Source organism: Eulemur rufifrons, chromosome 8 (genome assembly GCF_041146395.1).
Source record: "Eulemur rufifrons isolate Redbay chromosome 8, OSU_ERuf_1, whole genome shotgun sequence".
NCBI lineage: Eukaryota > Metazoa > Chordata > Mammalia > Primates > Lemuridae > Eulemur > Eulemur rufifrons.
This window is the reverse complement of record NC_090990.1, coordinates 7610986-7637783: the sequence shown is the minus strand read 5'-3', so window position 1 is coordinate 7637783 and position 26798 is coordinate 7610986. Positions and strand designations below refer to the sequence as shown.

Genomic DNA, 26798 nt, shown 5'->3' with positions numbered 1-26798 from the left:
GGTTCACTCCTAAGCTGCAGAGCTGTGGTACCAATGGTGGCAGCTGGTGACAATTCCTGACAGCAGTGTGGGTGGGGAGGGGGTTTGCTACCAGTGGCTCCTCTCAGAGAGTCAGTCAACACAGGCCTGGGTGCCGGGGAATGGTCAGTGCCATCCAGGTAAACTGAGGCCTCCCCGTAGGAGTCTGCATGCCAGTAAGGGAGGCTCTGCCAGCAGGTCTCATTTCATCTCATAAGAGCCCAGTGATGGAGGCATGAGTAGGCTTGGCCTCTTACAGATGAGGATCCAACGGTTCAGAGAGGTTGACAAACTCACTCAAGGTTGCACAGCAGGCAAAAGGGCCAGCTAGGATCCTCCACAGACTGCGGGGCCCAGGAGTCCGTCCACTGCACAGTCGGGAGGGGGTTTGCTGAGAACCAGGTCCAGTCTTGGACCCCGAATGGAGCAGCCCGAGAGCAAGGAGTGTTCAGCGCCGGCTCTGTCTGCAAGCCCAGGATTCCGCAACGCCCATGCCCTGCACCCCCGGGACCCCGGAACGCTGCCCCAGCATATCGGACTTCAGTCCCCAGGCCTGTCTCCAACTTGGCGTTGGCGTTGGGGGAGGCGACCGAGGGAAACCAGGCCCCTCGGGCTGCCCCGGGGAGGGGAGTGGAGCGGTGTGAGGGCCGCCTGGCCAGGCTCCTTTGTTGCACGCTGACAGGATGGTGCAGCCACCACACACTTCAGCTGCCAACTCGCCGCGGTCACTCAATCCATCACCGGGGGCGGGGGCTCCCGGCCGCTCAGCCTGCAGTGTTGTTTTAGTCTGACTCGGGCTGTGAGATAAACGGGGCATGAACTGGCCCCCTGGCAGGGGGTCAGCCCCTTCTGCCCTCATTAAAGTGCCAATCAAGAAGAGGAATGGAGGCAAGCCGAGCACACTGGCCTCCTCGGCCGAGGGGGCAGGAATCAGTCTCCCCCCAGCAAGGACGCCTGGCGAATTCTGCCCAGGGCCCTTGGGCATCTGGTTGCAACATCCCCAGAGCAGCCGGCCCTGGGGCTTCGCTGCCATGAGGGAGGATGGGGAGCTGGAAGTTCAAAGCAGCAAATACCCACCCCGCCCCCAGCCCCTGCGCACACAGGCAGGCCTGGCTCACTGTTTGCTTACCTGCTGCTACACGACAAACCACCCCAAACTTCATGGCTTAAAACAACAGCCATTTTATTATCTCTCTTGAATCTGAGGGTAGACTGGGCTCAGTGGGGTGGATCATCTGCTCCGTGGGGTGGGGACCAGAGTGGTGTCAGCTGGGCTCCCCTGGGCTGGATAGGAGGCTCAGCATGGCTCAGTGCCTTGGTGGGGACGCCCAGAAGGCTGGGCTCACCTGGGTCACTGGGGTGGCTGGGCCCGTCTCTCCATCTCCATGGAGTCTCAGGGCCTCTCCCTGTCTCTGTGGCCACTCCACGTGGTCTCTCCCACGGTGTGGCCAGATTCCTTATCTGTGACTCGGGCTCCCAAAAGCACAAGAGTGATGGTGCTAGGCTTTCATAAGACTGCACCTGGAATTGGCACAGAGTAATGGCTGCCTGTCGCAGAGTGAGTCAGGGTCCATCCAGATTCAGTGTGTATGCTGGAGGCCGTGGTCCCCCAGGGCCATCCCTGGAGACTGGACAGCACAGTGTGATCCCAGGGGTGAGGCTTTGCTCAGCAGAGCCAGCTCTTTTCTCCTGGGCTCTCAGCCTGAGGGCAAATGGGTCAATAGCCGTCTGGGGTGTAGGATGGGGTGTGCAGTGGGGAGGCTCTAATTCTCCCCTCCCATATACATATATCCTCCATGTTCATCTATTCTCTAAAAGAATCCCCTTAAAGCCTATAACAAGGCATTTAAAAGGCCGGGCGCGGTGGCTCACGCCTATAATCCAAGCACTCTGGGAGGCTGAGGCGGGTGGATCATTTGAGCTCAGGAGTTCGAGACCAGCCTGAGCAAGAGCGAGACCCTGTCTCTACTAAAAATAGAAAGAAGTTATATGGACAGCTAAAAATATATAGATAAAAAATTAGCCGGGCATGGTGGCACATGCCTGTAGTCCCAGCTACTCGGGAAGCTGAGGCAGGAGGATTGCTTGAGCCCAGCAGTTTGAAGTTGCTGTGAGCTAGGCTGATGCCATGGCACTCTAGCCCGGGCAACAGAGTGGGACTCTGTCTCAAAAAAAAAAAAAAAAAAAAAAAAGCCTATAACAAGGCATTGAAAAAAAATTAATAGCACAATTATGTATTCATTTTAAATAGTAAATAATAACAGCAGTAATTGATAGCATCACTTAAGAACTTATGATATGCCAAGCATTGTCCTAAGCAATTTTATCTTTTTTAATTCCCCCAACAACCTTATGGCGATGATGCAGTTGTTACCCTTGTTTTACATGTGTCTAAGGTAAGGTAAGTGGGCTAAACTGAAAGAAATAGACCCCCAAATATTTAGTAACTCAAACAGAATAGGGGCTTATTTCTCGCTCATGTAACCTGGAAGAGAACTGCGAGTCAAGATGGGTAAGACCCAGGGGGAGGCAGGCTTGGAAAGGAGAAAGTCAGGAGGTCACTTTTGGACTGCTAAGTTGGGGATGCTTTTTGACTTCCAAGTAGAGACATTGAGAAGGCAGTTGGAGCCCCAAGTCTGGATTTCAGGGCAGAGATCCAGGCTGGAGGCATAACTTTGAGAACTGTGAATACATAGATGGCATTTACAGCCATGAGACTTGGTGAAATAACCAAGGACAGTTTGGCTGGAGGACAAAAGAGGTCTGATAAGAACACTGAAGCTCTCCAACATTCAAAGACCAAGAGGATGAGGAGGATACAGCAATACAACGTAAAGAGAAGCTATCAGTGAAACAGGAGCAAAACCAAGGAACAATGGTTTCCTGGAAGCAAAGTGGGGAAATAAAGTGTTAAAGATGGACAGAGAGTGATCAACCATGGCAAATACAGCTTGTCGTTCAGGTTAGATGAGGCTGTATAATGAAGATTAAGTTGGCAAAGTGGAGATCATTGATGATCTTGAAAAGGGTGGGATCGTGGGGATGAAAGCTTAATTGGAAAGGGCTCAGAGAAGAAGAAAGAAGAGAAATTCCTGGTTCTATCCATGGGAGAGTGGTTCGTACTGGACATATCTGCCTGTCATAAATTACTATAAACTGGACAAAACATGTGAAACAAACATTATCAGGCATTGGACCACAGGCAAGTCCAGGCTAGGCTCTTAAGAGGAGGGAAGCACTCAAGGCTGAGCTCCACATTCACCTTGACTTTCTGCCTGGAGATAATTTTCAAACTAGGGCACAGGAAAGAGGATTCCAAGCAGAGAGCCGCAGTCTCAGTGGATAGAGAAAAAAGAGTTCAGAGAGTTCTAGATGCTAAAACAACTAGAATTTGTGGGGCAGGTTACAAAAAAGAAGAGAACCACGGAGAAATCCAGAAAAGCTACCATTCAGAAGGACCATCACTTGGGAGTAAGGGCTTCATCCTAGGACTGTGAGTAAAACTGAAATAGACCTCCCCTAACAAAGTCTAAAATCAATTCACCAGGCATTTAACTGTCTGCCAGGGAAAAAAAAGTTTAACACTCTTCAGAGGATGCTATCTTAACCCAGAGTCTCTACAATGTAACATTTAAAATGCCTAGTGAATAAAAAACCTTAGACGTGTAAAGAAGGAGGAACTGGGACCCATAGACAAGGGAAGAAAAGAGTCAACAGCAGCAAACTCAATATAATCCAGATGTTGGAATAAGCATAGATTTTAAAATATACAAATGTATTAAAGGATTTAGTGGAAAGGGTGACAATACATGTGAACAGATTGGGAAATTCAGCACAGAGATGGAAACTTTTAAATAGAAATTCTAGAACTCAAAATTACAGTATCTAGGCCGGGCACGGTGGCTCACGCCTGTAATCCTGGCACTCTGGGAGGCCGAGGTGGGCGGATCATTTGAGCTCAGGAGTTCGAGACCAGCCTGAGCAAGAGCGAGACCCCGTCTCTACTAAAAATAGAAAGAAATTATATGGACAGCTAAAAATATATACAGAAAAAATTAGCCAGGCATGGTGGCACATGCCTGTAGTCCCAGCTACTCGGGAGGCTGAGGCAGGAGGATCCCTTGAGCCCAGTAGTTTGAGGTTGCTGTGAGCTAGGCTGATGCCACGGCACTCTAGCCTGGACAACAGGGTAAGACCTTGTCTCAAAAAAAAAAAAAAAAAAAGGATTCCTGATGTGGCTATATTAGTACCAGACAAAGAATATTTCAGGACAAAGAATATTATCAGAGATAAGGAAGGATATTTCTCAATGAAAAAGTCAATTCATCATGAAGACGTAATAATCCTAAATGTGTATAAACCCAATAACACAGTTCTAATACATGGAACAAAAATGGACAGAAAAAAAGAACTCCACCAATCATAATGGGAGATTTTAACACTCCTCTCTGAGACATTGATAGAACAAGCAGACATGACAAATAAGTACAGACATAGAGGATTTGAAAAAGAGACTGTGAGAAGAGGTGGAGAGACAAACTTCAATCTTTCAAGGAATTTTATTATAAAGAGAGCAGAGAATTGATCAGTGGCTGCATTGGGGTCTGCTCAAGAATGGATTGGGGTCGGCAGGGTGGCTCTCACCTGCAATCCTAGCACTTTGGGAGGCCGAGGCAGAAGGATTGCTTGAGGCCAGGAGTTCAAGGCCAGCCTGAGCAAGAGCAAGAACCCTGTCTTTACAAAAAAGTAGTAAAATTAGCCAGGCGTGGTGGTGCATGCCTGTAGTCCCAGCTACTCGGGAGGCTGAGGCAGGAGGATCCCTTGGCCCAGGAGTTTGAGGTTGCAGTGAGCAATGATGATGTCACTACACTCTAGCCCAGGCAACAGAGTAAGACCCTGTCACCAAAAAAAAGAGTGGATTAGGATGGAAGAAACGATAGCATGTTTGTGTGCTGTGGGATGAGCCGGGAGGGGTGGGATCTGGTGATTCAGGACAGTGAGTGGACAACTTCAGGCCTAGTGTCCTTGAGTAGGCCAGGGGGGATGGCATGGGCACAAGCAGAAGAGCTGGCCCGAGAGTAGGTGTGTGTGCGTGTGTGGGGAGCTGGAGCTGGAGAAGGGGCGCCTTCCCTAGGTGGGGTTGGCCTGAGCCCCTGGGCGCTGCCATGTGGCCAGGCCTCCTGGGGACGGGCAGGGGCAGCTTGGGCAGGACCCTCGCCCGTCTCTGCGACTCAGTGTGCTCTGTTATTTTCCAGGTCTTTGTCCCCAGATAACGCTAGCTGGTCAGGGAAGCCACCCCACCATAAGAGGCTGGAGCAAGAGTGCTGCTTTATAACTTTGCTATATATATTTTTTTAACTTTTAGAGATTTGTTTCAGCCTTTTAACATAACAGATAAGGATTTTCTGAGACTGACATGCTGCCCGCTGCGCTCAGGCAGTGTCAGATAAGGAGTTTTAAAAAATGTTTTAAGTAATTGGTTCACAGAAAAAGGAAAAGGCTCTTCAACATAATTTCCCCTGAGAGAAGTACACATTCCAACTGAGACACTCACTTCCCCTAAACTGGCAAAGTTCAAAAAACTCGGTAACACATCACGTGGGTGAGGGTGCGGGAAATGCCCGCGCACTCGCTTCCCGTGGCGGGTACGTTGGCACGAACTCTGCAGAAGACCTTTCGCCAATATTTATCAAAATTGAAGTGAGCGAAGCATTGAGTAATTCCTTTCCTAAGACTTTTAACTTACACATCACAAAATCAAGTGCGCACGGGGTGATTGCTTGCCGCTTGGTGTGCGACAGTAAGAAGCCTGGAAGTGATCCGGGTGACCCTCAGGAGGGGACTGGTGAAATAAATACGGTACATCCAGGCGACGGGAATCGCACCAGCATAGGAGAAAATTAGAAAGCTCTTTCTGTGCTGACATGGAATGATCTCCAAGACATATCAGTGAGTGAAAAGAGCAAGGAGGTAGCATACTAAAATTTTTGGAAAAAAAAAAAAAAGAATAAAAAGAGGGAAAGAGTATATAGATATATATGTGTGCTTATATATGTAATTGCCTACATTTATATAGAAAGAGTATGTGTGTTTGTGTTTGTGTGTGTGTCTCCCTGGACAAACACACAAAAAACCAGAGAGGGGAACGTGGATAGCTGGACGCTATGGTGGGAGGGAGGGAAAAGATAAATCATAAACAAAAACAAACACAGAAGCCAGGAGACAGGGTTTAACAAACTGCTCACTATAGGCTCTTCCTGCTCCCCTTCGAAACACCACATTTCTACTTCTAGATAGACGTGGGTCAGGAATTCCATCTAGAAAACTTGAAGGGCATTTAAACCCAGCAGTTTGGCCATAAACTAGGCCAAGTGGCCAAGAGGTGAGTTGGGGGCAGGTCGCTGGTGTCTTTGCTAAGAACCTCTTTTGTGCTTAACACGAAACCGCCACTCTCGGGAGACAGTTCACAACCAATGACTCACCTTTCCTGTTTTCAGTCTGTTGACATTTTAAAAATATTGTAAATTATTAACTCAAAACCCCAATAGCTACGGACATTTTCTTCCGTCATTTTCGAGAACTTGGTGTCATAACTAGATGAACGGAACAAAGCCTGGGGTCAAAACGTGAGCGGCCAGGTTGCTAGGATGCCCCTGTCCCCGAATACCTCGGCTCTTGTTAACATAATTAATGTTATCTTCTGAAATAAATGGGTTGAAGTTTGTGACCACTAACTGCCGTGCGGGGACAGACGTGCAGGGGGCCCTGTGGGTCAGACCCGGGCGCCGAGGTCTTCTCCGGGCTGCTCCGCCCCGGCCTGCTCTCGTGTGTGCTGTCCTCGTGCACGTCCCCTGCCTGGGCGCTCGGACTTTAAACACTCCGGGCCCCGGGCCAGGCCTTGGCTCTATTTGCAGAGTTGCCTAATCTAGCATTGGCGTTGAGCAGACAGAGCCAGGCTCCCGGAGCCCGAGGGAGGGGGCAGCAGGTGGCCCTCTCGCCTCCTCTGACCCCCAGGGACCTCCAGTGAACCCAAGAGGTGCCGTGAGATGCCACCAAATCTCATAGCCAAACAGGCTTGAGTTAACCTCCCCTATGGCGGGCAGGGGACTTCTTCAGAGGGGAAATTATAGGGTCAGGCCACCCCATGGGGGGAATCCTGCTATAAGAAAACAGGCCACTCCTGGTGAGGCTGGCCTGGGGCAGGCTGTGGGGCCGAGACGGCCACCCTCGGGCTCCCCACAGGCTCCTCCCCAGGTGCCCGCTGCTTCCCAGCAGCTCAGAGCCCCGCGGGTCTGGCCTGGTCCCTGCAGCCGTCTCTCCCCAACCTCCTCTCACCAGCTGCGAGTCCCTGCGGAGCTCCGACATTAATGACCTGCCTTTGTCCCCCAAGAAACCCCCCAAGTGTCAGAGCCTTGACTCAAAGGCATGACTCTTCATGGTGACCTTTAGGAACAGGGTTGGGGATCGGGAGGGCCTGGGGCAGAGGAGCCTTCCCGCAGGGCTCCGACCAACCCCCCCTCCCCGCACAGCCCCGTCCGGCACAGGGAAGGGGGTCCGTGCCCTTCGTGCCACCTCCCGCCACCGCTGCCAAGCCCAGCCCCCTCCCCGTCTTGAGGGCTTGTGAGTGTCCTGGGCAATGTCCACGTGGGGGAGTCAGGCGGGGCCACAGTCGCTTCTCTGGACTGGACAGATAGCAGGTGACGTGTTGGCCACGAAGGACAGAGGCGGCTCCTCAGCCACCTACAGGCTCCAGGAACAGCTCTTCACGCTGGGCGCCCAAGGGCCCCGGGGGCAGAATCCAGACCCCACTGAAAGCGTTTTCTCTGCCTTTCTGGGTAACAGCCAACGCTGGATTGTCCCCGAGTCTACAGGGCTGTCGGGTTCGGCAGCCGCCCGCTACAGTGGCTCCTGAAATGCGCTTATTCTGAATCGAGAAAACACACTGTGTTTTGAAGATTCAGTACAAAATAAGAACGTAAAATATCCTTTTATTAATTTTTTATATTGATTACACATTAAATGGCATTTTGGATGCATTAAGTGTATTATTAAAATTAGTTGCTCACTTGTTTTTCCTTTTTAAAAAATGTGACTCCCAGAAAGTTTGAAATGACAAATGTGACTTGCATTATTTTACGGGGCAGTGCTGGTCTCCTCGGGAACAGTGGGAGCTGCGTTTGTCACAGTCCCCGCCCTGCACGGCTCGGGGAAGGTGCACAAGATTTGGGAGCAGAGGTGAGGCCAGCCTCGCTGCCCCACACTGACCCCAGGCCCTCTTCAGACCCTTTGCTGCAAACTCACAGAGGCCCAGAGAGCCAGAGACCTTCCACAGAGGCCCAGCTGGCCCCTCTGCCGTCCTGTCCCCCCACCAGCCCGTGAGGCCTGACTCCTAGAACACGTTCTGTATCCCACAGCAGAACTCATGGCTCTGCTTCCTCGCTGAACTCTCATACCCACGGCTACAAGGCACTGGAGGCCTCAACGAATGCAACTGAGAACGTGAAACATGCGGGTTACGGTCCCACAATACAGCCAGCCCCGTCGCAGAAGCAAGAGGCCCACTCCTTGCCCAGCGGGCAGGCCTCCTGCCTGGGCCTCTAGGAGTCCTTCTTCTCTCCTGCACCCCCGCCCCTGCTCCTAATCATTCTCTCTCTCTCCCCCTCCCGCCCTCCATTACCCACCACCCCGACTGGCTTCTTCCTTCCAGCACACACACATGCTCAACTCCCTGCTGCTTTAAAACACCTGCAAGGCAGGAGACGAAACCTCCCCCCCTCCCTCCCACCGTCAAATTTGAAAGACTCATCTGTCCTCTCTTCCTCACCTTTGGATCCTATTTCGACACAGGGCCGCTCCTGGCCCACCTCCCAGGGCTGCTGGGAGAAGTCACCGTGGCCTGGTTTCCAAATCCACCAGATCCTTTTCAGCCTCCGGCACCGCCCCCGTCAGCCCTGCCCACGACCCCCTCCCGGTCACCCCCCACTGACCCTCCCTGGCCCCTCTCCCTCCCGCAGTCCTTACCTGGAGATTTCCCCAGGGCCCTGGCCTTGACCCACTGCTCACTCTGCACGCTCTCTGGGCACTGCCATTGAACAGTTGAACCCACTCTCTCGGAAGGAATGGCGCCCACATCTCTACCCACATCCAGCGCTGCCAACCGGACGCTCCCTGGGGCCCGTGTTCAATGAGTCCAAAGGGAAACTCACCCCCTTCCTCTCCCGGTTCTCCATCTGATCCAGGGGTCAAGACCCTTTCCGTTGCAAATGACCTAAAAGGGCAAATGAACCTTCGAACATGTTTACGCAAAGTCCAGGGGCTCAAACGAAGTCCTCGGGACCCGGCCTCTCCTGGTGGCTCAGGCTGGCTGCCTCTGGCGTGCCTCACCCTGGGCAGCCCCGCCCCCGCCCCACCCTCGACGGTTCCCGGCAGCTCCTGGCTCTGTCGTCCAGGTTCAAGTCCAGCGGAAAGTTATCTCCTCCTGAAAACTTCTGCCCGAGCCCCTGGATTCACTGTGACTGGACCCCGTGTCCACTCTGGAACCAACCCCTGCATCCAGGGTTGGAATCGCACTAACAGGCGGGCCGAGCCTGGACCATATGACTGTCCCTGAAACGGTCACATACACAGTCATACGTGCACGACGACGTGTGTGACTGTTTTGGTCAGCGATGGACCACACACATGGTGATGATACCAAAAGATCATAATTCCGTATTTTTACGGCACCCTTTCTATGCTTAGCTATGTTTAGACACACCAATACCTACCATCGTGTTACAGTCGCCTCAGCGTGCTGTACAGGTGTGTGGCCGGGGAGCCACAGACGCAGCTCAGAGCCCAGAGTGTGGCTGGCTGTGTCGTCTGGGTCCATGGGGTTCGCACGACAAAACTCCTAAAGCCGTGTTTCTCAGCACGCATTTCCCACCCCCCCCCCCGCCCCCCAGAAATGGTTGCCAGGGAGACGGGTTGTCAATGGGCCAGGACTAAGTTACAGGCGTCATCCCTTAGGCAGGGGACGGAACGGAGCCCCTGTTAAACTCCAGGGCACAGAGTGGGTGGGAGATGGTTCCCCAGAGGGGACTTGGGGTCTGTTTCCAGAGGAAGGGAGGATCCGTTCTGGTGAAACAGTGGCAAGTGTCTACACGCCAACCTGTGAAGCCCCTCCCTGCCCTCGTGGCGTTTCCCTTCCGGTCACACACCCCACTCAGAGTTATCAGGCTGACTCTTTTTTTCAAGTCTTTTCTTTTCTCTCCATTTCTTTAGTGTGACCCTCCTCATCCTCTCTTGCCCGGACTATTTCTGTAGTTCTCTAAGACAAATGTTTCCCTCCAGCCACTCCCATTCACATCTCTTCACACCACGAACCTGGGTATCTTTGCAAAGCTTAGGTCGGCCATTACTCTTCCTCCACTCAGCATGATTTTCAAATTCATCCACGTGGTTTGTGTGTCAGCAGTTTGTTTTTATTGCCATACAGTATTCCAACCTTATGTTATACCCAATTTGTTTATCCATTCACCTGTGGATGGCCGTTTGAGTTGTTTCCAATTTTTGGCTATTGTGAATACACATCTGAGCACAAGTCTTGGTGTGGACATGTTTCCATTTCTCTTGATTAGGTACCAGCGAGTGGAGCTGATAGGTCATATGGTGAGTACATGTTTAACTCTTTGAGAAACTACCAAGATGTTTTCCAAAGTAGTTGTACTATTTGACACTCCCACCAGCAACGTATGAGAATTCCAGGTGTTCCACATCCTTGCCAACACTTGCTATTGTCAGATGTTTTAACTTTAATCACATTGTAGGTGTGCAGCATTATTTCATTGTGGTTTAAATTTGCATTTCCCTGAGAGTGATACTGTACATTTTTCATGTGCTTCTTGGTCATTTGTTTAATTCTTTTGTAAAGTGTCTGTTCAATTATTTGCTTATTTTTAATTGGGTTGCATGACTTACTGAGTTGATATGTTAAAAATTTGTTAAGAGAATTTGCATCTATGTCTATGAGGGATATTGGTCTTTAGTTTTCTTTTCTTGTAAAGCCTTTGTCTGGTTTTGGTACCAGAGCAACTGGCCTCATAGTATGAGTTGGAAAGTGCTGTCTCTATTTCCTGAAAGGATTTGTGTAGGATTGATAATAACTTTTTCTTAAATTTTGATGAAACTCACAAGTGAAACCATTTGCGTCTGGACTTTTCTTTGGAAAAGGCTTTTAATTACAAATTTAAATTCATTAATAGCTACAGTGTTACACAAATTTTTTATTTCTCTTCTATCAATTTTAGTAATTTGTGCCTTTCAAGAAACGTGTCCATTTTATCTGAGCTGTCAGATTTAAAGGCAAAAAGTTACTTATAATATTCCCTTGTTATCTTTTAAATGTCTGTAGGATCTATTAATATAATGATGTCCTTTTTTTCCCCCAAAGTGGAATATTTTGGGGAGTGGGAAGAGCCAAATCCTAATCCTCCAGAGCAGGAAATCATAGATAACACCTCTAACTGGGAAAAACAAATTCAAGAATAGGTGGTAGACACATGATATTTCGAAAAATGAAGTTAAATACAAGAAGAAATTGGAAAAGTTCAAAGTAGTTGCCTGTGGGGACAGGATTAGTGTGGGCTGGGGCACAGGATTGAAAAATAGTTCCTTCCAAACTAGTACAAAACTCAAGTTCAGAGCTCCTTTAGTCCAGATCTCACCTGCCTTGCCTTTCGCCAGTTCAGACTGCACTGAAGATGTTTCAGTGCTTTTGTGAACTCCCCTCATCCACCCAGCCTGGTTTCCCTGGTCCTCAGACCCAGTCCCCCTCCCATCTCCAGGGTGATAGATGCTCCAATGCCCAGGGATCCTCATCTTGGGCCAGTGGTGTCCCCAGTGTGCTGGAAACCCAGAGAGAATCTTTTTTTTTTTTTTTGTAACACTCTACTCCTCGATATGCCAAAATGAACTTCAGTAATAATCATGGATGAAACAAATAATACTAACAAGAAATAGAGAGTAAAAAGTTTTCATTAAATTTAAAAAGTACATAATCATGCCAGTAAAAATTAAATAAGTATTACAATACAAAAAGGGCAGAATTACTTAACCATTTCATATTTTTACATTTTTATATTCACTTAATGAATTTTGATTTTTTTCGTTATAGCCCTATACAACAAATGCTTACTTAAATAATTCTCTAGTAACTTGTAGGTGGATTTTAATGAAATCATTACCTCTGCAAAAGGTACATCTATAATTTTGGTAATTACTAAATCATACCACTAATTTAACTATTTTCTTTATATTTCCTATATGAACAAAAATTTGTACTTACCAAACAAAAAGATTACACTTCATAGTCTGCATGCACCCTGTTTTGCTGCTTAAATGTTTAAACACAAACTGCAAGCGGTCACATAGAATGACAGAATTGAAGCGACTCAAGTTTTATTGCTTCTTCTTTGCAATCACTGTGTGTCATTATTCACTTCAAATCTGTTTAAACGCAGGAATATGTAGGAACAGAGGGCTGGGAGCAAGCTTGAGCAATTCCAAACCGTTAGAACGTTCTCTCCGCAGGAAGGTGCGTGGCTGGGTGCAGGGGCCTTGGCGCCCACTGCGTAACTGGCCGTTCTCAGAATTAATGTCCATGTGGAATGCAAGGTTTATTAAAGGAAAATACAAATGTGCTAATTTGAAGCTTACACACACACAAACACACACACACTCAATGGAATTTAAACCCACTGAAGATTTTTAAAGGGAGGAGAAACTTATCTTCACAGAAAATCTCCAGATTTGTTTAGAATCGCCAAGAGCGCGGTGGTAATAAAAACCAGACTGGCTTCTAGCCCTGGGTTTCTTATTGTTTTGAATTGTCTGCAGGTGGCCGTGCACGCTTTCATTTGCCGGCACCCAGGGTCCCACTCCCGCTGGCTGCCACGGGCCAACCATTCCATGGCCACCCTGTCCCACCCACTACCTCTACCTGCCCTGCCATCCGCACCTCGCCCTCTCCAGCGTCGCTTCTGCTCCCGCAATTCCAGCAAAACCTTTCTGACCGGCGATGCCCTCATGCTGGTGAATACAACGTGCGTCTGCTGTGACGTGTCAGCACCGTGCGATGCCGCTGACGTCCCCTTTCTTGGAACGTTCTCTTCTCCTTTCCCACCGGCCTCTCCAGTGGGCGCTGCTCAGGGTCCTTCGCTTCGGTGCGCGGTCCCCAGGGCTGGCTCCTGCCCCTCCTCCTCACGTCCCGCTCCCACTACCATCCAGTCTGCCCCGATTTCAAACGCCTCGCTGGTTACTGAAGCTGGAAACCTGGGGGCTACCCTGGCTGTCTTTTTCTCTCATCTCTACATTAAATCGATCCCTCTGGTTTGTCCGTTCTTGCTCAAAAACACGTCCCAACTCTGCACGCGTCTCCGTCCCGCCTGAGCGCCCCTTATTCCTGCCCGGACTATGGCAGCGGCCTCCCACTCCCGATCCACGCTTCCCAGGCTCCACTCTGCAGCCAGAGAGGTATCTTTTGAGATGCCAGTCTTACCGTGGAATCCTTAGCTTAAAACTTCTCCCAACGTGGCTCATGAAGTCCAGGATGATCTGGCCCCGACCGCCTCCCACCTGCTGCCCTTGTGCTCCAGCCAGACCAGCTCACCAGCGCTGAGCAGCGCCTACTGCGCGTGGGCACCGCCCTTTCCTCTTTGCCTCCTGCATCCTTCTCAGCCTTTCTGGACTCGGGTCACCTGCCTCTTCCTCAGTGACGTCTTCCCTGCCGCACCCCAGCGTCCACTAGTTTAGTTCAGGGAGCAGCAAGAGTGTCACCCTATTCATTGCGTATCCCTGGCACCCAATACCGGGCCTGGCACACAGTACATGCTCAACAGCAGGGGCTGGCAGTGCGTCCCTGTGGTCGGGAGGGCAGAGGCTTGGTTACTCTAGAATCAGAGTCACCTGTGTTTTTGGGAACACCTGGGGATGTGTGAGCTCTATGGGCAAATCATCGGACAAACTGACAGTTGCCTTTCTGCAGGGTTCGCCAAACTTCCCAGAAGTCTCCATGTACCCTGAAGTTAAGTGTCTTAGGAAAACATGCCTCAGAGGCAGGAATTTTCCCCCTAAAGTGCCCCTGGGAGTCATCTCAGCTCCTGTCCCCTCCACACCCCCACACACCACCTCCCTCCGGGGCAGACTGGCGCAGGGTTTCGAGAGTCAAGTCGGTCTAGATCTATACGTTTCCTCCAAGTCAAAATGTATCCGTGACCTTTTTGTGATTTTGAGTCAGACCAGAATAAGCATGAGGTGTGAAGTTTTATTAGTCCCTGGGAACTATTTATACTGGGTGTGCTGCTTGGGTAACACTGCGAGAGAACATGGTCTGGCTCCTCTCAGAGCGACAAATGGCTTGGCCCGGCTCCTGGGCGCGGAGAAGGCCGCTCTGTAGCGCAATTGTTCCTGCATCAAATCCTTCTAAAGTTCCAACTGGATTATTTGGAGGAAGCTTAATTAAGGCTGCTGTGTTCTTTTCTTCTTCAGCCTTTCTTCTAACTTTGTTTACTTTAAGCACTTACTGCCGTTCCAGAGGATATAGCTTCAGTTAGAAATGGCCCCTCAGGCCACTTGAAGATGTAGGTCAGATCTCTCCTACACAAAAAAATAAGTAAGATCATACAGGATTTGATTAATACAGTCTATAAACTTCTCTCTCTACCCGTGCCTCAAAGAGAGAATATACATCTGTTTCATATGTCAGTGGAACATTTACATAAATTGATCAAGTACTTGGACAAAAAGAAAATCACAAGACTTTTTTTCAAATGTAGAAATCTTTAGCTTACACTTATTGGTCATAATCCAATAAAATTCAAAACACTAATTTAAAAGAGATAATTTTTTTACTATTTGGAAATTAAGAAACATATTCCTAAGTAATCCTTAGATCAAAGTAATCCTTAGATCAAAGAAGAAATTAAAAGAGAATTTAAAACTACACAGAAAACAATGAAAGGAGAATACTTTCATACCAAAATCTATGAGATAAAGCAAGCTGCAATCAAAGGAAAATTTAAAACCCTAAAATGCCATCATCATTCAAGGAGAAAGGTGAAAAAAACAACACAACAAAACTAAATACTTACCTTAGGAAGCAAGAAAAGAACAGCAAAATAAATCAAAACAGGCCAGGGACAAGGAGTAAAAGATCAAAGATGTATCAATAGAGTAATAAAAACAAAGCGAAGAGAAATAAATTTCAAACTGGTTCTCTGAAAAGAACAATCACCTCCTCAAAAAGTTAGTTGTTAAAAGAAAGAGTAAAAATATGCAAGATTAGGAATGAGAAAGGAGAAATAACCAGATACAGGAGGCATGAAAATAATTTTAAGAGAATACATGCAAGTGTATGGCAACAAATTAAAAAACTTAAGAGAATTGAATGATTAAAAAAAATCAAATGCTACCAAAACTGACCTATGAAGAAATGGAAAACTTGAATCTTCCAATGAACAGAGTAGAGAGTGGGATGATGATGAAAGGGAACCACTGAAAAGAGTTCTAGAACCCAAGGATTTACAGCCCACTTTTATTTAACCTTTAAAAACCAGAACAGGCCGGGCGCAGTGGCTCGCACCTGTAATCCCAGCACTTTGGGAGGCCAAGGCAGGAGGATCACTTGAGGCCAGGAATTCAAGACTAGCCTGAGCAAGAGCTAGACCCCGTCTCTACAAAAAATAGAAAAATTAGCCAGGTGTGTTGATGTGCATGCCTGTAGTCCCACCTACTTGGGAGGCTGAGGGAGGACGACCCCTTGAGCCCAGCAGTTTGAGGTCGCTGCGAGCTACGATGATGCCACTGCACTCTAGCACAGGAGACGGACCACGACCCTGTCTCAAAAAAACAAAAACAAAACAAACAAACAAAAAAACAACCAGAAGAGGAAATTCTAATGTAATTTAAGTATTGCAAGCCATAGAAAATGGTGGAAAGCGCCCCGATCCATTTTTTTTTTTTTTTTTTTTTTGAGACAGAGTCTCGCTCTGTTGCCCGGGCTAGAGTGAGTGCCGTGGCATCAGCCTAGCTCACAGCAACCTCAAACTCCTGGGTTCAAGCAATACTGCTGCCTCAGCCTCCCGAGTAGCTGGGACTACAGGCATGGGCCACCATGTCCGGTTAATTTTTTTATCTGTCCAGATCATTTCTTTCTATTATTAGTAGAGACAGGGTCTCACTCTTTCTCAGGCTGGTCCCCGATCCATTTTATGAAGGCAGCATAATTTTAATTCTAAAATCTGATGAAGATACTATGAAAAAAAGAAAATTATAGATCCCTTTCACTTTAAAGATGCAAAGATTCAAAATATTAGCCAAAAAAAACCAGGAAATGTATCCATAGAATAACAAACTGACACATTATGCCCAAGTGGAATCCCTTACTCCAAGGATTAAGGGTGGTTCAGTATCAGGAAATTTATCAACACAATGTATTACACCCCCACCCCCACCCCCAAAAAAAACTAAAGGAGAAAAAATAATATGGTCATAATAATAGATTCTGAAAAGGCATTTGCTATAATTCAGCACCATTCCTAACAGTTAATCCAAATGCAAATAAACAAACAAATGATGGTCTGTATTGTTAAATTTGCTGCCAGGGAAATGCAAGACAAAGTGACAAAGAGATACCGCTTTGTACTGTACTCAGACTGACCACAGGCACAGGAAAGGTGCTCATGGTTGGCTGCAGCCCTTCACATTCCCACCAGGATTTTGGGAAAACGACCTTGAATACACCTCCTAGCCAACGCGCTCCTGGGCATCTGCTGCACGGGAATAAAACTGGGGCCTGAGCACATCAACAGGAGGATATTCAGTGTTGCTCTTGCAGAGCAAGGTGGAGGCAGCCTGCAAACTAAGTGAATGCCTATCGATGAAGGATCAGTTGAGGAAATTACACAACATTTACACCAATAATTATTGTGCAGCACTTAACTTGCCACCCTGAAGGGAAGAGCAAGTTGCAAAATAGTATATATGCAGCATGATTCCATTTTTGTAAAGACGAGTGCTAGGAAACCATGACTATGTCTATCCATACATACATGTCTGTATGCAGTTATACAAGCGTGGTGAGAATTCGGGCAATACCTGAGGTTTATGAGTTTCGAGGTGGAGCAGACGGAGGAAAGAGGGGTGACATTGCAGGGGGAGCAGAGGCAAAGATGCTGCAGTAATTGCCCTCCTAGTATACAGCAGACATGTGAAAGTATGCGTGTGTTTTGCATTTGTATAAAAATCTAAAAACGAATTTTAAAAGTGTCATTAGGATTGGTCAGCATCAGACATCTTTCTTTTTTCTATGATCGATTTCATCGTCCCCTAGCCAGAGGGCCACGGCTCAGGTGAGCAGTTACCTTCAGGGCCCTTGCAGGTGATAGTGAAACCTCACTCCAAGTTTCCTGAACAAGTGCTCTTCGGGGTTAATCAAAACTTCTAAATAATAATGAACATGCTTGGATCTGTGTTGAGAAAGCACTTCAGCATCTTTTAGACACCTGTTCTTAGGGTCCTGAGATACAGTGTCCCAGCGAGCAGCAAACTGCAAGTTTTTCTGGCAGTACTAGAAGTCACATTCTTGCTCTCCAGAGCTAGGTGCAAGCTGTCTCTGCAGTGACTCGGTGCATGCAAGGTGGCACGTTGAACTTGTTGGAGGAAACTGAAGATGTCACACGCACACGCTTTCTAGGCCAATGGCATCCCCATGCCCTGGACTGTCTGGTTGGTGGTCAAGTATCGCCCCACTGTGCCTCTGAGCCCCCGAAATAGTCTAGTCTCATTTGGGGGTGTTAACCACACCTCCCACCCTTTCCCCCTAGAAGGGGCATATTCTTTAGATGCTGTGCTCTGGTTTGAAAAGCGTAGCCCTTCCCCTCTCTAAGCTCTTGGATTTCTGTTCGACATTCTGCTCGGACTGGCTCTTGTCCAGTTTAAGTGGCGCTGGTGGACGAGGTAGTTCGACAGGTGAGGGGAACAACTCTTGATTAAATCCAGGGTTTTGCTTAATCCACACTGAACCCCGCAGCTAAACGTGGCTGGGGAAAAACAACACAACCAGGCTGCCGATCTGGCTTCAAATTCATGGTCACCAACCTCAAACGGCCCCCAGTGTTGCCCGGCAAAGACATCACGCTTCTCTGGCCTGGGCAGCGCTCTCCCGTTATCCTACATGACTACTGGCATCTTCCTCTTTCCAATCCCCACCGTGTCCTGCCCTCCACCCATTCTTGGCCCATCCCCCTGAGAAACAGGAGCAACCTACGGAATCCCAAGTCCCCCCTCCCCGGCCGCTGGTCTTCCTTCTCCCCGTCGTCGCTCCTCCTTCCCCCGGGAAGCACCAGTCCCTGCTCACCTTCCACTCATGGCCAGACTCCTCCAGAGGGTCAGACTCATTCTCTCCAGTTTCTCTCCTTCCATTTTTCTCCTACGACCTGGCCCCGCCGCTCCTCTAAAACTGGTCTCAGTGACGTTGATGCTGCCAAGTGCCTTGTCCAGTGTCGGTTCTCAACCCCCCGATTAGTTCAGCTTTGAAACCTTCCTGGACCACACCCGCTTGGTGCTGCTCCGTCCCTGGACGTGCCTGCTGAGTCTCCTTTGCTGTTTGCACTTCATCAGTCTAAAGGCCGAGTGACGACTTCCGTCCTGCTGGGGACTGGACCTGACACCTCGGCGCGGGGTGAGCAGCAGCCAGCGTGGAGCCTCCGGGCCTGCAGAGGCGACTGCCACTTACTCTTGGAAGTCGACACCTGCTCGGTGTGTGGGGTCTGCCCTGGCACGTGCTTCCCTGGGCTGCAGGGAGAGGCTACATTTCATTGCAAATATTGTACTGTCTTTAGTATTTTCATTGGAGATAGTTCTAGAATCTATGGATTACCAAGAAACCAGAAGAAAACAAAGAACAAATCTGGGAAGTCAACAAAACATTTTATTCCACAGGAAGAAAAAGATGACTCTGACATGAGAACCAAGTTCAAGAGTCTTAACACACTGGTGATTGTAATAGTGTTTACACAGTAGAGAACCAGATATTTCATTTTCAGAATTTTATCAAGCAGCTACTATGATATTTTGAGGCACAGATGATACTTAAAAAGAAAGTGGCCCTGGAGCTTTCTGCACATTGTGGCGAGTCCACCAAGCGACAAGACGCCCTGGGCTGGGGAAAAGGCTGCTTGTCTGTTTTCCATCGTGTAGTGACAGGCCCAGGGGCGCAGGGTAGGGTGGGACGGACACGGCCTGGCTAGTCATTCCCGTGGGTGGAGAAAAGCAGCTATGGTTGGGCGGTGACATGAGGCGGCCAGCTGGTTGGGTCAGGGAATTGGGATGGTCTTGGATGTCTCCTTATCCGATTTCCCCTTGTCCTACTCATTTTACTTTCCTCAGAGAGGAGCTGTGTATTTGAGGCAGCAAGAGAATCAGGAGAAATTATAACAAAGTCTTAGACATCACTGGCTAAATACCAATTTAAAAAGAAACGGGGCATTCAAGGAGCTAGAGGCAGAGCCTGCTTCCTCCAAAGCTTGGATTTTTTTCCTGGTGAGAACCAGGAAACTATGTCAAAAGCCTGTGAAACCTCCTCACCAGGCCTGGCCCTAGCGCCACAGGGCGTCGGAGAGCTGAGCGACGGAGAGGCTGGCGGGTGGCCCTCTCGCCTCCCACCCAGCCCCACCCCACCAGGTCTCCGGATTGATTCTAACACCTGCCTCCTCCTAGGCGCCAATGTCAAAGTGAGCAGTTGTGCAATCATGGGAGATGGGCAACTATTGGAAGAGCTGATTAAAGTTAGCCAGGAGTCGGGAGGGGCACGTGAGCACCTCCCTGGAGCCCCCCTGAAGTGCCAGCCCGCGGGCAGCCCTCACTAGCTTCCTGCAGTCAGACCCGAGGATTCCAGGTGTGCTGGGACCCACAGCAGACCTCTCCAGCAATACTCCTTAATTCAACGGAGAAATTTCAAGTGACTTCGTTCTAGAAGTCAAAGAGATACAAGGCTCACTGACACACATAATCAACCCTTCTGAGAGTCTCAACTTTAAGAGATCATGATCTCAGGCAGTGGGTTACTGATGACAAAAACCACAAGCCAAGCCTGTGGGGGTGCAGGGAGGGAGGCTGGTGAGGAAGATGGGGAGGAGTTAACACTTGGCTCTCAGATCCTGTGGAAGCCGCATGAGCTGACACAGTCATGACTACCACCCAGCAAGAAACACACAAACAACCTAAACCCACCCAACCCTGCAAAAGCCAAGTTTCAATTTTGCAATCCACTAACTTGGAGTTCAGTGAAGACTATCCAAACCTTGGAGTTCAAGACAACTAATCCTTGAAAATACTTAGCTAAAACCCTTGTGCTAAAGCTCCCTTCTTTCCTCTCGGAACAAACACGAACACACAGACACACACACACACACACACACACACACACAGGGGAAGGAAGTGGGGAAGGGAGAGGGAAGGGGGAAGCGGGTGGGACAGAGGGAGAGAGATTAGCTTCATTTGTGTCTTGGAAGGATTTGGGTGAGTTACAAACACCAAAACCTTCTGCACATCCACTGATCCTCTGAGTCATCCCGGACTCGGCTACATGTGATAAGGTTGTAGAAATTGATTAGCTTTATTAAAATAAAAATGTAGAAATCACAAGGTGCGTCATTCATTCTGAAGTAAAGCCCCTCCACTTTTTTCTTTCCCTATTTGCATATTCCTTAGAGAAAAGCAAAACCACCACAAACAAGGCCCAGGAAGAGAGGGCACTCGCGCCCACTCGCGCTAGGCCTTGCTGCTGGCTGGAATTTAAAACCAAGGACAAGAGATGCTTTGGCCAAATCTTGGTTCCACGAAAAGCTTACAAACACTGGTTTTTAATACTCCTATTTCATTCCCTTTTCTGGAATTCTCTCCCTCTTCCTTTGTGTCCTGGGGTCACCATGTCTGTGTCCCCTAGGGCTGTGGAGCTGTGATGCTGGCAGGTGGCTTTATTAAAAAGAAAACAGTCCCAGGACCTCATCCTTTGTTGTCGCCCAGGAAGGAGAACATTCTTATTGCAGGTTTTTGATTTGTTACAACAGTTCAATGGGATCTGTTTCCCTTTTAAATCAACAGAGCCTACCAATGTTTCAAAGTTCTAATTATAACCCAAGAAAAACTTAAAGGCTGATTTGTGTGTGTGTGTGGTGATGGAACACAATTTCTCCTCTAAGTTTGGCAGAGCTAGTCATGAGAAAGTCAAATAGATAGATAACTTAAAAAATAACCTGTGATAATATAAGAACTATCTGTAAAATGAGCGTGAGAAATGTAAGGTGGGCTACGAAGCCCCTCTCCCAGGGCCTTCCAAAGGACCAGCTCTGCTTGGAACACTTTGGCTCACAGCTCCAGCCTGGATAACCGAAGGTTTCGAAGGCATCAATCCATCATCTTGAACACTCAATCCACTTTACTTTACTTTGAATACTTTAGTTTCCAAAACTAAGACATAACATTCTTCAATTTTTAAGAATGCCTTTCTATAGAGAGTACCCTGAATTAGACATATAGAATTAGTGCAATAGAAGATCCAATATAATTTTATATTACTTTACAGTTAACAAACCTTTACACACATGACAGGCCCTGTGCAGAAATGCTCCTATGTATTTACAAACACATAGTTGTACATATATACATGTTAACAAAATACAGGGCAATCTAAAAATTAGATTCATCTCAGTACATTTTCTTAACGTTATTCAACCAATACCTTTGAAAAATTACTTCCCCATAATCTAAAGTAACTCCCTGCCCCACAAATGAATATGGTTTCTATTTGTATTTTTCAAATAGAATGAGGATTTACTTTCCCTCATTCCTTGACATCTTCCCCCAAACCTTATTCTGTTTTGCCTCTAATGTAATACCGGAGTGCGGGCCTTTTCCTTCCTCCTGGCTGGCTTGGGTGTGTGTCCGGGAGTGTCTCTCCAGCAGCTGGGACTTTTCAGGAGTCCAGCTCCAACTGCTCTTGATTTTCACTGAGTCTTAACATAAGTTGCTGTTCGTAGTAAAGGCTCTTTGCATAGTTTATTTCCTGCGATAACTTGACAGCGAGGACCTCAGATTTCACATGGACCTGCGGAGGAGAGCAGAGTGAGTACCGGCCCCGAGGCGCGGAGACGGAATGGAACCTGGGCACGTGTATCAGAATGGCAGGGGTACCCCGGAGATAAATACAGGTTCCCAAGGGCAAGTCCGGGGTGGATCCCTGGAATCTGTTTTTCAAGCATTATTCCCCATGTGACTGTGCAGCCAACCCACAATCCCCTGAGACTGGGGACCCCGTAACTGAGACGCAGTTTCAGTCTCGAGGAGGTGAGGACGTGCGGAGGGAAGACTGAGAGCGAGAATAAAGGACTGCACTGCGGATTCAGCTCTAAGGTCTGGCCATGGTCAAAGGAGGAAGAGGAATTAGCAAACAGATGCCTCTAGGCCCTTCTCACTGAGAAGGCTTCGCTGCCCACCTGCCTGCAAAGGGGCAGCAGGGTAGCAGGGCAAGGCTGCCCACCACGCACAGGAACCGGGAAAACACGCACACTTCGGGTGTTAACTCTGTTCATCAGCCAGCCCTGACTCCAGCCAGTGACCCCAGGGGAGCCCGCCTGAGCGGAGGGAAGCCCCAGTGCATTCCCGAGCAGGGGAAGGTCAGAGGACTCCCGAGGAGAGAGGCCCAGTGGGGCTGCTATTTCTGATCTGCGGAAAGACCAGAGATGGGCAGGCCCTTTTGAATGACACAACTTTCTTGACTGCAGGCTTGAAAATCCTGGCATACCAGGTGCGAATGTGCAGGACTAACACCTGAGTGTCAGGACAAGCCACCGAGTCAGACTGGCTAGAGGAGTGAGTTTCCTCAAACCTGCTTCTGCGGCACGACACCACCTCTGACCCGGGGCAGCACAGCAAGGGGCTCTGCGGTCTGGACGGCCAGCTCTGGAGTTGGACCACCTGGGTTTGAACCCCAGCTCCTTCCCAGGTCTGCTGTGTAGCTTGGAACGAGTCACCTGCCCCCAGCAACAGGGAAGTGGGGGTGGTGGCACACAACACCAAATGACCCACAGGAAGCACTCGGCGTACAGCCTGCATGCAGCAAGCCCTTCAGGGATGTTAGTCATTAACAGGAGCTTCATTATTTAAAAGTCCTCATAATACCTTGTCTCCTTTGGAGGCCCAGCATAATTTTTATTTACAGATATTTATTGAGCATGCTAGATACCGCTTCTTTGTGCAGAACCAAAAGTTATGGTTTCCACCGTTCAGGAGAAATGACAGAGAAGCCAGTGTGCGCTCTGGTGCCCTCTTAGATTCAATGCGCTGAAGACTCACATTTCGGGAATAAACCCCCTGCGTATCGTGCTAGTCGCTCCTCACCACTGACTAGAGTAAGTACTGCTGCCCCCGCTGTATGGACGGGTAGCTGGGGCACGAATGTGGAGTAACTTGCCTGGGGTCATGAGCAGGCTGGCCGGGAGGGCAGCGCCACCGTCACCACGGCCTGGGCCCCTCCTGCGTCCAGGACTGAGACGCCACAGCCCAGCCCAGCCCGGCCATGAGTTCCTGCTGGCCAGAGGGAGGTGCGGCGGGGGCCTTCAGAGACCCTCCACCTCCAAACCCCGCACGCGCCACCCAGCAGTGCCGACCACAGGCCGGTGGACTCACCATGGGCTTCTGGTGGGAGGGGCCTGGGATGGACACGCCACTGCTCGTGCTCACGGCTTTCTTGGTCACCTGCACGTACACCTTCCCGTGGTCTTTGGAGACGAGGCAGTGGTAGAGATCATCGTATTTGACTTCTAGGAAAATGGCCTCGCGGTCCACGTAGTCTCCGCTCTTCAGGAAGTAAACAGCTTTGGAGGAGATGAGCACACAGTAGCTGTCGATGTTCTCCACGGCTATGAAGCTGCAAGGAAGAGGAACACAGGAGTGGCACCCGGGGCTCCTCACGTCGGGCGGAGGCCCCCGCCTCACTGCACCTCCGTCCAGGTGGCCTAGTCACTCCAGCCTCCATGTCCTCATTCGCAAATTCGGAGTAAAAGTGACCCTGGCCGCAGAGCTACTGTGAGGCCCACGTGCACAGCACACGGCACCCTTCCGCGGGGTGCTCAGCCAGTGCTAGCCAGCGAGGACGTCCAGCAGTTTTAATAACAGAAACAATTTCACATCCTGAAATTGTATCTTGTGCGGTGGTTTTTTTTTTTGGTGAGTGTTTTTAGAAAGCTTACGGCTTAGAGAAAATTATAACAATGTTTTCTTGGACAAAACAGAAAGAAAACAGTACTGCTTTTAAATGCTCAACTGAAGTAGCAGCCGAGAAGGTTCACGGCCGAGCAGAGCGAGGCAGACACCAGGAGGCAGAAGATGCGGCCCGGGGCCACGAGTACTGAAGGGAAAAGCCAAATTAAACAGGTTCCCCAAACTGCACGGTGCGTGCACGCCTGTGTCGGCTCCCACCCTCTCAACGCTCTGCCGAGAGGTCACCGTCCCCGCTCAACAGCTCCAGTGACAGGGAACTCAGGAGACCACTCTAGGTTCAGAAAACTCTAACAGAAAATGCTTTCGTAGGTAAAGCTGTAATCTTCATTTTCTAAACTTTTAGTCATTACTTTTAAGAGCATTAGGGCCACTCAGAAAAAAACCTCTTCCACGGAGCTCACAGATTTCAAGTGGGAATTTATGCATGTCAAACCTCTCTGTTCAGCTACTGAATGAAGGGTAGTGAACCTTGGAAACCACGGTGACAGCTCCCCCAAGCCTGGCTGCCTCCCCTGCATCTTGTGACAGCCTTTCACAATGGGCTGCAGCGTCAAGGGACAGCAGCAGAGGACGGATGGCGGCAGGAATAATAAGAACTGACGCTAGACTGGCTGCCGAGCTCTGGCTGCCAAACTGTAGCTGCTCAGAGCCAAGGCTCCACCTAGACCGTTCTGGAACCTGGGTCCAGGGCAGCCTTGTTCCCAGGTCAGCAGTTGCAAAACCCTCCAACAGAGGCAGAAACCTGCGGGGCCAGGGCGGCCGCCCTGCTGGGCACAGGCTGCTTTCCGTTGTGGCCTGAGCAGCTGCTGGGCCCGGGCTCACTGCTGTGTCCGTGCAGGACACACACCCTGCTCTCTCAACCTCTCAAATGCCCCCCGGCCTGAGGATTCACCGTTCCAGCTTCTCCAACAAGAGTCCCCTAAATACTTCAACCCTCGCCCACTTTTGAGTGCTTAACTGTGGCGGCCTCCCCAAGCACTGCCAAACGCTGACTTGTCCTTTCTGTGTGTCCTGGAGAAGTCTCTTGGCTCTCTGAGTGGAAGCCCCGTAAGAGTGGGGGACACACTTAAATCCCCATGTCTCCCTCAGCACCCCACTGAGTCGGCCACCCCCAAAGTACGAAATAAGTGTGCCTTGTTCCAGCTGCCATTTTAATTACAGCCTCCCATGACAAAAATTGGAGTTTATTGTTCTATTCTCACTGGTTGGCAATGCCAAGAATGTAGACTTGTAAACTCCCAATGCCAAAATTAGAAAGACCCAGCAGCTTTTAGTGCTCAGGCCACTCAGCACAGCCTCCCTCACATCCCACACGGAACAGTATCAAGGGCAGCATCACAGAGTCAGGCTGAACGGAATCTGCGAGTGCTGGTCCGCACGGAGAGACAGAAAGACAGACAGAGATGAAATGACTCTGACACACAGAGGGAGCACCACGGCGCCAGCCAGCATGTGCTGGGACGCAGCTGACACCCCAAAGCAGCCTATGCTGGGGACGGGGGGGGGGGTGGGGATGGTGCACAGCCGCTGAGTTGGAGACTCCAAAGTTGGCCACTGTGACTGGGGTGGGTGACAGGAATGTGCATGAAAATCCAACTGAGAGTTAAGGTGCTTTCCCCTGGGCCAGCACAGGACGGTGCACTTCCAGCCCAGCACCCTTGCCCCCCAGCCCCTCCCCACAGGGCCCCCACGGTAGCTGACATTCACACAGGGCCAGTGGACAGGGCCAGGGCTGTCCATCCAGGTGCTGCTCCCACGCCCGAGCCAGCGCACGGACATCACCAGTGCACTGTCCACACTGGGACACCTCTATAGGCCTTAAAACAGACTCCTCTCCAGGATGCCGCAGCTGGTGCAAGTCCTCCGTCGGGTCAGAGCAACTTCTGGAGGACGGGCGCTGCAGCCGGATGCCCTCCGGAAAGGTGGGGGACTCGGGGAGGGAGACACAGGCCCGCCCAGCTGGGCACTGGGGCCAAGTCAGTTGCTTTCCGTGTGGCTGGTTTCTTCATCTCTCTCACGGAGATGGTAACATCCGCCAGCTTTCTTCCCAAAGTCAGCACCAAGGTCATTCAGAAGCACGAGCAGGGGAGACCAGCTCTGCGCATCTACAGGTCTCTATTCTCTAAGGCCAGGGGGCCCCAGTCACACTCGGAAGCTGCTACTGATAATAACATTTTTTTGGACATTTGCATGAAATTTCCTAAAGTCTTTGCAAATGAAATGCAAATCAGAGCCAAGGGCATGATTGAGGGAAGGAGAAGGGGGATATGAGGCCACTGCCGGAGCTGAGCAGTGACCCCAGAGGCTTGGTTGGCCACCAGCTGTGTCTCCATCCCCTCCTGCCACTTGCCTGGCACTCCTGCCACCAACGGCCAAGGCTTTGGGTTTCCTCATCATCCTTTTAATTTTTACTCTTTTACCAAATCTGGAAACTACATCAAAGAATAATTGAAACAGCTCCA

At 49.5% G+C, this 26798-nt stretch overlaps 1 protein-coding gene and 1 non-coding gene across 2 annotated transcripts in view; both read right to left on the bottom strand.

Annotated features, from left to right (window-relative positions):
* Positions 1–21139: 21139 nt before the first annotated feature.
* Positions 21140–26798, bottom strand: part of VPS13D (vacuolar protein sorting 13 homolog D) — a 248113-nt gene continuing 242454 nt past the window's right edge. The window contains exons 69-70 of the mRNA XM_069479363.1: positions 23743–23983; positions 21140–22162 (exon numbers count right to left, since the gene is read on the bottom strand). Of these exons, the coding sequence (XP_069335464.1) occupies positions 22031–22162; positions 23743–23983 (373 nt within the window). The 3' untranslated portion in view covers positions 21140–22030. The remainder of the gene's footprint in view (positions 22163–23742; positions 23984–26798) is intronic.
* On the bottom strand, positions 23442–23584 carry LOC138391236 (small nucleolar RNA ACA59). The gene has a single exon (XR_011234840.1). It is a non-coding gene; the product is annotated as a small nucleolar RNA ACA59 (small nucleolar RNA).